The 11,579-nt window shown below is 49.6% G+C and overlaps 1 protein-coding gene across 3 annotated transcripts in view; it reads right to left on the bottom strand.

Annotated features, from left to right (window-relative positions):
- LOC120898026 overlaps positions 1-11,579 on the bottom strand; it is a 52,759-nt gene that overhangs the window by 9,454 nt on the left and 31,726 nt on the right. Inside the window, exons 1-11 of one of the 3 annotated variants that reach the window (XM_040303333.1) lie at positions 6,018-6,233; positions 5,721-5,890; positions 3,553-5,617; positions 3,033-3,485; positions 2,832-2,964; positions 2,393-2,764; positions 1,713-2,036; positions 1,458-1,644; positions 1,150-1,321; positions 945-1,071; positions 24-178 (exon numbers count right to left, since the gene is read on the bottom strand). In XM_040303333.1, coding sequence (XP_040159267.1) covers positions 24-178; positions 945-1,071; positions 1,150-1,321; positions 1,458-1,644; positions 1,713-2,036; positions 2,393-2,764; positions 2,832-2,964; positions 3,033-3,485; positions 3,553-5,617; positions 5,721-5,827 — 4,095 coding nt within the window. In that variant the 5' untranslated portion in view covers positions 5,828-5,890; positions 6,018-6,233. Of the gene's footprint in view, positions 1-23; positions 179-944; positions 1,072-1,149; positions 1,322-1,457; positions 1,645-1,712; positions 2,037-2,392; positions 2,765-2,831; positions 2,965-3,032; positions 3,486-3,552; positions 5,618-5,720; positions 5,891-6,017; positions 6,234-11,579 lie in introns of those variants that run through there. The other 2 variants (XM_040303332.1, XM_040303334.1) reach the window with 2 other exon arrangements.

Raw genomic sequence — 11,579 nt, 5'->3', positions numbered from 1 at the left:
TTTCGGCGTAATAGAGCACTAACCTGACACGCATCTCGGCCACCTTCCTGGTAGCCGGCACAGATCATGCCCTCCGTCACGTTGAACGTTTCTAGCCAGTCGATGCACAGTTCGCGGCTCACGATCGGTACGTTCACCTCGTTGAGCGTCGGTTCGTACGATGCGCCGTTCGGTGTGGCTGCGGAAAATGGAAATGTGGCGTGCGATTAGTAGTGATGCATAGTGAACAGAGAACTAATTTCCTATCAGTACCGCCGGAACTACAGTATTTGTGGAAAATGTCAAAAAAGAGAAAGCCTCTGAAGTCTGAAGCTCTTCTCATCATCATCCTTCCACCCGATTGGGATTAAATACGGAGAATTGTAACTGACCACCGGAAAACTCCTGACCGACAGATTTCTTAACCCCGTGTGTCCATTGACGGAAACGGGGCAAATGTATATCTCCGGAAATTGAATTTCACTCATCTGTTTCCAATCAATGGACACTGGTTTTGCTGCTTCTGCTAAAGAGATGTGGTGCTTTGCACTCGCTGTTTGATGTTTTGTCGCACCCACGCACCAAAACGGCTTCTCTTTTCGATCGCTTTATTTACTTTGTTTGATTTTCCTTCTTTCCTTTAGCAAAGATTTTAAGATGAAAAGGGGTTTGGACACCACCTGAAAGACGTTACACAACGGCGTGTTCCGCTTTCTGCTATGGGTTAGTTGTTGAAAAGGGCTTCTTTTCTCGGTTCTTGGAACTTTCGTAGGTAGGGAAAACTTTATTTCCCACGTCTACAAACACTGGCACCCACACACACACACACACACATATGCTGTTTCTTGGGAATGGTATAAAACTTTCTTCGGGTTGTTTTTAGGTCCACTGTTTCAGCAACACAGCTTGTGTGGGACATTTCCGAACTTGAAAACATAGACCCACACTCGTGCGAAGATACTTACAGTTACGCTCCTCACGCTTGCCCCATCCAACCACAGTACAGTTGATGCCGGTCGGCAGCTCCCGGATGTGCGGTGGCGGCAAACAAACCGGAAGCAGATGCTCGTGAAACGCTACCCGGGTGGCCAGCTGAAGTGTGAGCCGAGATAAGACGGTGGTCAGTGTTCAGTGTTGCGAAGTTTGCTACTCTCCCATACACAAACTTACCTGGAACAGGGCAATGTCATTGTCGTGCGGGATGTGCAGGTTGTACATCGGGTGCGGTATGACCGTCTTCACCTTCACCTTCTGTCCGTAGTACGTGTGCGAGCGGCGCCGCGTAATGCCGAGCTGTATCGTCCAGTCGTTGACGTTGCGCATCGTGTGACTAGTGGGAGAACTGATATGTACACAAAAACATACTATTTCATAGCTACCGGGGTCGGTACGAGGGAGGTGTTTGTGCGCGTGTGGGAAAGAGGACCAGCACAGCCCAAAAGAGTGAGAGAGAGAGAGGGGCGCCGCCGAATACTTACTTGCCGATGCAGTGCGAAGCGGTTAGGACCCACTGGTCGGCGATTAGTACGCCGGCACAGTAGAACACCTCCTCTGGTCCGCCGAGAATGGCCGCTATGAACGGCCAGTCGCCCGGGTTGGAGGTCGATCCACCGACAATGCGTTTCGTTGCCTTGAAGTACTTCCTGTTCCTCACCTTACCACACTCTGTTGGCGAAAGACAGGTTCGGAGATTTAGTAAACCTGATTACTGAAAATACTACTTCAATTCCTACCAAAGTTCGAACACGTCAGCTCTGCGACCGGGTAGCGCGAGTTGATGTCGCAGCTGTTGAACTCCTTGATCAGGTTGACGTCCTTCTTCTGGTACATGCGCCACATGGAGGAGGCGTCCTTGGTGCTGACGAGCGTCCGGTTCGAGCCGCGCATTGCCGTGCGGCTCGAGTTGACCGAGCTGTAGCCCAGTAGGGAGCAGATCATGGTGGGTGAGGTGGCCGGATCCCAGTTTTTCACGCACGCCGGGGCCCACTGTTTAAGGTCCGCTTTGTACACCTCCAGCGTACCCCGGCCAAGATCACCATTACGCTCGCTGAGCCGAACTGAGTTGAAGAGTGAAAAGTAGCGTTTTTAAAGTAGTTATCTTTCGGAGCGATCTAGATTCAATAAAATCACTTTGATGATTCATGAGTTTGAATCAGTGTTACTCAAACTATCTGTGCATATTTAGAGATTCGTGAATGTTTAGAGAACTATGAATCTACAGAGATTCTTAAATCTTGGGAGATGCATGAACCTTTGGAAATTCACGAATCACTAAATATGAGATTCAGATTCAAAGATGCCCTTTGAAGATTCATTCAGATTGATGAATCTGAATCATAGTAACCCATCTCTAGTGAAATGTAATAATGTTTCTGTGGAGTCTGTTTCCCAGAATTCATTCGCAAACACTTACTGCAGTTTCGCTCGTCCTGCCCGTACGGACAGTTGGGCGTACCGTCGCACACGTGCTTCTGGCTCATGCACTGCCCCTCGCCGCAGTGGATCGCATCGTCACCGCAAAAGTCACAGTGCGCCTCATCCGTTTGATCCTGACAGTCGACGTGCCCGTCACACTTCCAGTCGTTCGGTATGCAGCGCCGCTTGTCACACAGAAAACCAGTGCAGGCCATCGGTCGGCGGGACCGTATGATCGACTCCTTGTACTCGGCCATCCCGACGCACTCCTCCTGGTCCGACACGGCATCGTTGAAGATCGAGCAGCGCAGATACTCCGGCAGCTCCAGTCCGAACACGTCGAAGAAGAAGCTGCATCGACGCATTGTTTCTGTCGGTTTGAGGTATGATTAGGATCTCGAAAATCAGCCTGCGTACTACGTACCGAATGCACTTACCAGTACACAAACTTTTACATGGCGGTACGGTTGCACCGGAATTACCGCATTTAGGCACAAACAGAGAGCATAAGAACAGTGGAACAAGCTCGTAACACTGCACATCGACCAGCGCTTCGAAGAGATCAATTTCCTGAAAGATTCCCCAACATTAGTGGGATGATGTGCACACATTTGCGCCGAAATGGTTAAATTACTTACGATCTGTGCCTCGGGCTGGCCAAAATGTCCAATGTAGTTCGGAAAGACGGTATAGTTGTAGGGTACGCGATGTTGCTGGCAGAACTTTACGATCACCGGCAGACAAACGCCGGGCGCTGGGTTACGATCGCCACGGAAACCACCGGCCACATCCAGTGCTGTCCGGCCTGGTGATCCAGCCGCAGATTGGCCCGAACCGGACGCCGGGACAGAGGAAACAGCGCCACCACCGCCCACTGCGGAACTGCCGGGCTGGGACGCTGGAACCGCCGTACGGGTGATGGTTTGATTGACAAACTTGATCGTCGGGTAGGCGTTAAAGTAGGCCGCGAGTCCACCGGCAATGGCCAGCAGCCCGACGGCGTTCAGCAATATCTGGCAGAGGCGGAACTTTAACCGGCCGCTCGTCACGTACGGGTTGGAGTTTTTGCGTGCTTTTAAAATTTGGAACTTCTGGAAAGTATTGAATTGAAGGTTAGTTGTGTGATCTTACACAGCTTCTTCCCAAGATGCTTCTTACCTTGTGCTGTAGACTAACGTTTGAGCCGTTGGAAAGCCGCACGATCGTCTGTAGGCTGGCCGGTGTCGATGCACTCTTAATGATGGCGGCCGTCCCGTTCACGTCCGTTGGCGATTCCTTCGTGATTTCGTCCAGGTTCTTCGCGATCGGTTTCGACACCTTGGGCATCTTGGCGGCGTGCGATAGGAGCGGCGCCTCCATGATCTTCGAGTTGTAGCTAGGGCTGGACGTTTGACTAAAGCTGTCGCTGGATATGCTGGAATCTTGCCGCATGCTAACTCGCGGCGGAACGGATCGAATCGTACCAGTGGACATACCGATTCCCGCCAAACCTTCATTGGGAATGTTACTGCCGGTACCGGACGACATGGAAGTTGAGCCAGCCGTGACGGACGCTCCCGGCGTTGATCCGGCTGAATTCATCAGCGCCGTCAGGTTGTTCGGCGCAACGTTCGTCCCACCGATGCCGACCGCGGTTGCCGTGTCCATCGGTGGCTTGCCGCGAATGGTCGAGCGGTTGAACTTGCTGCTGTTGGTGGTGGATGTGTGTTGTTGCAGCAGTGAGCTCTCCATCGCTTTGCTCTGAAAGCCCGGGCTTGAGGTAATGGAGAAGCTGTCGCTCGAGATGCTCGAGTCTTGGCGCTGGCCGGCCAGCAGGGACGCTTTTGCCGCTGCGTTGACCATCTGCTGCTGGCTGAGCGGCGGTGGCCGATGTATGTTGCGCCTGATGCCGAGCGGTCTGCTGTACAGCTCCTGCAAGCTTTCCAGTGCCGTCTTGTGCGCCGACGCCACGTTGTTGAGCTGCGTTTGTTGCTGCTGCGCTTGCTGCAGCTTCTGCAGTTTGCGCGTTTCGAACGCTTGCTGCGAGCGGGACGGTGGTAGCGGCGGCGTCATGCGACTGTTCGCTCCCGCGCTGGCGGAACCCGGCGGTGGAAGCTTCGGCTGCATCACGACCCCACTGGCCGGCCCTTTGCGCGTCGGCACGGTCGGCAGCTTGCGGGAGCCCTTGCTCTCGATGCTGCGCGGCGAACAGCTGTCCAGCTTTTCGTCGATCGAGTTCGGCGAGACGGTGCTGCTGCCCCGGATCAGCGGGGACGTTTTCAGATCGAAGTTGAACACGTTCTTCTTCAGGCTGAAGGGCGAATCGTTCAGCGGCAGCGACTCGATCGTGTCGGTCCGGTGCAGCTCGGAGGAGAGGAAGCTGTCCAGCGACGACTGGGTGTCCTCGGAGGAGAACCGGCTGCGAAAGGAGGTCGCACCGCCGCCCTTGGCGGACGAGCAGCTGCCACCGGTCAGCACGGAGCGGTCGGTTTCGTTCGCCGACACGTACCCGGTGTCGATGGTGGTTTGCGATTTGTTCGAATCGCTCGACGAACGGTTCGACTCGATCGAGGCCATCTTCTTGCTGAACAGCACAAAGTCATCCGGCTCGCCGAGATCGTCGAAGCTGGTCGCGCTGACACTGTGGCAGGTGCCGCTACTACCTACACCACCACCACCACCGCTAGCAGAACCTCCAGCGGAGACTCCGGTGCTTTTTGCACTTTTCGGCGCCGGATAGTAGCTGAAGGTTTGATCCTCGAAGGCGGACTTGCAGATCCGCTCGGAGCGGCCAAACGGGGCGTACGATGGTTGCGCTTGCTGATGCTGCTGCTGGAGCTGCTGCTGCAGTTGCTGGTGTAGCTGCTGCACCTGTTGCTGCTGCGCCTGAAGCTGTTGTTGCTGCTGCTGGTAGCTGTCGAGTGCGAGCAGGGACGCCCGCTTCTGTACCTCGAACGAGTCGGGCGGTTTGCGCGGGAAGTTGCCCTGGAAGGTGCGCTTCGGTACGGGCGGTGGCACCAGCGGCCCCGGCCCTATACCTTGGGACGATTTTTTGCTCTGCCGCTGCGGGATTTGAAAGCTTTCGTTCTCGATCATCGGGAACGAGTCGGACGAATGGCGCCGGGTGCCATTGCCTTTCGGCGGTGGCGTCAGGTGGATCGTGTCGTACAGTTTTTGCTTCTGCTCGAGCAGATCTAGCAGTGAGTGGTTCGGTAGGGCTAGGCTTGATGCACGCGTTACTCCACTGGTGATTAAAGCGAAAAAAAAAGTGGCAATCGTTTGGAGTTAGTCACACCGGATGTCCGGGGGTTTTGCGGAATTTCGGAAAACCCAAAATCAGTACGTACCGCTTGTCACGATCGTCCAGCAGGCTGCGCTCGCCGTAGTTGAATGGATTCGCGTCGCCCGCGCTCGGATCGGGCGCGTAGGAGCAATTAGCAAACGACGACGCCATCGCGCCGTCGTAGCTGTCGTCGTTTGTTACTGTTGATAATGGCAATCACAGACCCTGCCTCGGCTAATGAAGATTGTTCCGAGAGAGCGAACGGGCGCAAGAATGCAAACGAGAGAGAGCAAAAACGAGAAAGATGACGTTATTAGGTTGCGTGTAGACGGGACGGGAGACGGGTACTGTAGAATCTCACAGACGCGTTAGAAAAGTTTGGAGGTCGAGCAGCGTTTGTGTGCACAAAGTTAGCAAATAAAAAACCCTGAGGAAAGAGAATGGAACTATGCTAATAGTTCCAGTTTAGCAGCGTGACTGTTGCGCTGCAAACTCAATCGACCATCGACGCGGACACGGCCCGGCAGCCTCCCTAGCAGTGGTGCAGCTCGATCAAAGCAGACATTGCGTCTCGCTGGATCGCCGGCACTTCATCAATTGCGCATTGTACCTTCATCAAGTTTGCCGTGAAGTACGCGCTCCACACACGTTGTTAGACGCGTGTTGTGAGGAGTGGCGTCGGTGTGGCGCACCAACGTGTAGGATCATCCGTTCTGTAAAGCATCATGTGTCGCTTACAAGAGGTGATGTAGTAACGAATGTTTCTGTTTTAAGTACAATTTAAAAACACGATCAAATTGGATGTAAAATTCACACTGCTGCACACCATCACGCTGCTGCTGTTGTTCCGTAACACTTCGTCGTGACATAAGCAGATTACAGATTTAAACACACATACACGCAAACACATGTACATCCACCACCCCATTCCCTTCCATCCTTTTCTATTTCATATTCCCCCGTTGGATGGTTTCATCATCCTGAGAGCATCCTGGTCCCGGGCCTTGACAATGATGTTTGACAATGGCAACCGATTGTGTAATAGGCCGGCGTGTGTGCACAACCAACCCCTATTTGCAGTGTGTGTGTGTGTGTCTTGCCATGAGTAGCGAGATCACCCATCATCTGCGGCGTGTGGGACGTATCTCATTCGTGGGCGATTGGGAAGAAAGTGGTGCCATGCGACAATTCTCTTTCAAGTTTCTCCCTCCCCATATGCTGCTATATGAACACAGCATGCGAAGGGATTGTATTGCACCCGCTATTGTCGTTGAGTGAGAAATCTGTCGCTTAAAGCATCGGAACTGTGAAAGAAAGTTATCACATGCACATTGTACTTGAGTGTGTGCTGGGGCGTCTTGACAAGTGTCGTTTCAGTGTCGCAGCAAAGAAGGCCATGTGAAGAGGCAACAACAACAACAAAAATGAAACACTTCGCCACGTGCTGGATGGATGGATGGATGGCTGTGTAAGTACGGCTGTACTTACAACTTTTAACCAGGCTGCGATGTGACTGCCTGTTTTTGCTGCTGTGAAGGGTTTTTGCTTTGCGTTTTCTAATCCATATCTTCGTCAACTTCAAGATTTGCAACATCGCACGCCTGCCTCTGTACCTTTTTTTTCTGCGGGACATTCGGTTGTCCCCCTCGCTTGCGGCCTTTCACTCGCGTTAGAACATCTCTTTTGATCACATTCACATCCTGCTCCCTCCCCCGCCATCGGGTACCAAATTAAGGTTCCCGTTGTTACTACGCCGTTGTATAAACATATTGCCGCGTGTTATGCGCAGCAACAACCGAACCGAACCAACGGCACAAACTGACGACCAACGAAACCCTTGCGCATCTTCTATGTGTTGCTGTATAACGTGTGTTTCAAATATTGTCTTGTTTTTGTGGCCATTTTTCCAATGTTTGTTCTTTTTCACTATCGGGGCTGCTTCCTTTCTTTTTCTTCTGCCCACTCTGATCGCAATCACTCGAGCAAAGAATCGATTCTATTATGTCGTGACGTTGGGGAAATGGCTCTTTCCTGAGCACCGGTGTGTCTGCGTATGTGTGTTTGTGTGTGTTTGTGTGTGTGGTATCGTTATCGATACTACAGTTGGATGAATCTGGTAGGGAAAGGATTCACCAGTACAGGAGCAGGAGCGGAGACAGTATAGAATAATAACACAAATTTGTTATCGGAACAAACCTACTTTAGCGTGACGAATCGGTTTGCCGGTTGGTATCGATAGGACATTTCTTTCCCCGCGGTGAAGACACATCCTTTCATCGTCTTTTGCTGTCTGTTTTTGGTTGTTTTTTTTTGTTTGAATCAGTGCGTCTAATATCTTAAGGGAGCGAAATAATATGATGCAAGAGAAATTGGAGCTCTATTTAGTGATACAGTGATTTCGAAATGGGCCTTTCTTCTGAATCAATTAACTCGATAAGAGTTTTTCTAAGTTAATGCATAGAAATATCTGAGTTTATGTGGTTGAGCATAAATTAGTCGCATAATTAGTATCGTCGCATATTGGTTAGATTGAACTTATTAGTCTGCCTTCTACTCAACTTTAGGACATCAGTGTATGCTTCACTGAACAGTTTGACCTTCAAAAGATGTTGACGACCTTCTTACAAGGGATAAATCCGATGTATCAGCTGGATATCTTACTGCAGATATTAGGAATATTATGATTGCACACCATTCATCAGATAGTTGATGTTTTAAAGTACAATGTTTGGTTGCGGTCCTGTGGTATAGTCGTCTACTCGCACGACTTAACAGCATACCTGTCGTGGATTCTAGCAGAGAATGTTGACATCCATTTGACGTATCTGGACTGGTACAATGTAAGTTTTCACCCGTTCAAGTTTAATTTTGACAGCCCTATGTAGTGAACTTTCAAATGCTAATTATTCAGTATATAAAACGATGTATGGATCTAACAATCTTAGCAAGCTCAAGTCCTTCCCATTCCGTTTAAGAGCATGAAATGTGTAGAATGATGTAGAAAACATAAGCAAATCGATACCTCCATAGAGCAGTCAAAATTAACACTTGGATGGGTGAAAAATAACATTGGACCAGTCCAAATACGTTGTAGATGTCAAGATGTAAGATTCCTCGTGCTGAAGTGTTTGGGGGCATTTGCGTCGTTTACATTGTGCCTGGACTCAAATAAAATTCCTGTTACCGTCAGATGTCCGGCAAGAACAAAAAGGCAACTAAAACTAACCTAAAACTAACACTGATATGTAGCTAAATTGTACATCGCTTTTCGAGAAAGATAACATAGCTAGTTTAATCAACTTGCACATTTTTCAGCCAGCTCATAACATAACATAACATAACCCAAATTGCTCTTGATTTGTGTGGCATTACACTCTGTCCTGTCTATTAACAGAGAACTGCCCTTCATAGAAGTCATTCTGCCATTGCTTTAGCCGGATCCTAGGCTGGGCAAATGGACATTTCCCCTCAAAGGTATGGTTTACCAGGAACTCTTTAGTAGATTATCACATTTCATGGTTGAATTATTCTCAGAATGTTCATACAAACACACTAACACATACACACATAAACTCAGATCTACCTGTATCAAGTATCTCTGCTGAATCCGAAAGCTCCTCATAGTGAAATAGGACACCTCATGTCTCAGCGCAAAAGGACATGGTGTGCTCTGTGTATGTGTGCGCAGTTTCCATGTGCCGTAAGTAATGCAAAGCAACCAGATATGCATTCCTGGAATCGGTTAGATAATGTTTACACTAGCAACAGCAACATTCCTTTCCGAACATCTCCTTCCCCGGGTTGGGGTGTGATTGTTGTTGTGTAAATGGAAATTATCGAAGGTGTTGTCCGGTATCCGATTCAGAACGATAATGAACTGTAAGCTGAGAGTGTGTGTGCGTATGGTATGCAAATCGGTACCATCATTTCATCAGCAAACGGAAGCTAAATTGGAAATCACTTCACACACCCTCCCTTCCCTTCCCTGTGAAGCGCTTCAAAGCGTCGTTGTCGTTGAAGAAGCTTTCCTCTATCAATTCTATTCCAATTCCGATTATTCGCAATGGTGTGCCGCGGTGGCGTGCAAAATGGAAACAAACTTCCACGAAGTCGCAAAACCACATCGTTTGGTTGTGCGTGTGCAACATGTTTTGCTACGCAAAAGATCATTTAAATTGAGATGCCCCACTCCGCATCACCCCACTCTTCGCGCCACTGTCATCAAAGTGCGATAAATCAACGAAGAAATGAGGTCCTTGTGTGGCGTTAACGAAATAAAAAAAAAAAAAATCATTCTTTTCAAGCGCACTCGCCTATCGCGTATCGGAACAGTTTGAAGCAAACGGTGGGAAAATGGGAAATTACCAACCGTTGCCGAAACACGGGGTGTACAGCGGGAGGAATTGAATCGGGTGGCACTGAGCATAAAAGCTAAAGAGGCCCAACGATGGAAAAAAGGACACAAAACAGAAAAAAGTGAGAGAGACAGAAGAAGGTAATTTTCAACCAGAAAAGTTTGGTCCCATGGACTCGTTTCCAGATCATCGATCGAACGGTGTTGTTTCGGTGGTTTTGCTTTGCTTTTCCACCTTTCCACCCCATCGGTACTCGTGTTTTCCTTTTTCATTGTGCAGAGTGCAGACACAGAAAAGCGGGAAATATTAATTTGATGCCGTTGTCCTAGGCTGCCATTTCCGAGGGTATGTTTTCTCCTTCTTTTTCTTCTTCTTCTTCTTCTTCTTCTTCTTCTTCTTCTGTATGCGTGTTTGGTGCTAAATTTTTGTTTCCCTCCGGTTCGGGGCATCCCACGGGTGTTTTGTTTGTCCAGTTTTGTTGGTTTGTTGGGCGCGAATTATTATTTAGTGGCGGTGGCAGAAAAAAAAGCGAGCGCGACGACGACCCAAGCGCGATCAAATAAGCGATGGTAAAGATAGCGCGAATGCTGCGGAATCGTACCCCACCCCCCTCCCTCCCCCCCAAAAAAGGAACCGAAGGAACCGAGCCTGATTTTTACCGCCTCTCGAATCAACTTACCATAGCGGAAGAAAATCGATTATCTTTGAGTGAATCGGGTGGTGGTTGTGGTTGGTTGGTTTGTGTTCCTTTTTTTCTTCCTTTTTTGTTTGTCTCTGTGTGCGTGTGTGTATTTGTGAAGAAAATGAAGAGGAAATTCTTCACCCCACGAAACCATCCGCATCGGGTTCCCATCCCGTTCCGTTATACACACCCCATTATCATGGAGCATCCGGGTGGATTTCACCATCATCGTGCGCGCGGCTTCACATTCCATCTGGAGCCGTACGGAGGGCGTAGGGAACGGGGAGCGGGTGAAAAGATTTTAGCATATCGCGTTACGGTTTAATCCTGCATTGCGTTATGCGGGTGTATGGAAGGGGGAGGGGGGCGGGGACGGTTTGGAAATTGGCATCCCGAGACAGTCGTCTCTGGGCCTGTCATCGTCGTCGTCTTCGTCGTCTTGAGAGGGCGCGGTAAGCGGTAAGAGAGCACTTGGCATAACTTGAATCGTTTTTTTGCTGGAAATCCTTTTTCCAATAACTGTCAACTTGCTCGGCGATGGATTTTGAATTCGATGGCGATCGGCAACGAGGGTTGCTGGAGAGCATCGATCGACTGCGGGCGAGAAACGCAACGCAAACATGTATGTAATTATGGTGGTAATCGGTGCTAGGAATTGATATTGAAGTATGCTCTGCGAAGAAAAAAACAGGACCTGCGAGTGTAAGGGCTTTTTGGTGTGAAATGGAAATGCAATTGAAGTGATCCGAAATGGCAAACGATTTGCTCGGAACTCTTATGGATTTGCCTTAGTTTTGGGCATGAAAAGTTCTCACAATTGATTGTAGCATGAAATTGACGAACCGGTTATGACGATATCAGTGGTAAAAGCGTTACTCTCTGCATC

The sequence above is a fragment of the Anopheles arabiensis genome, chromosome 2, assembly GCF_016920715.1.
Source record: "Anopheles arabiensis isolate DONGOLA chromosome 2, AaraD3, whole genome shotgun sequence".
NCBI classification, from domain to species: domain Eukaryota; kingdom Metazoa; phylum Arthropoda; class Insecta; order Diptera; family Culicidae; genus Anopheles; species Anopheles arabiensis.
This window is presented reverse-complemented; position numbering and strand designations above follow the sequence as displayed.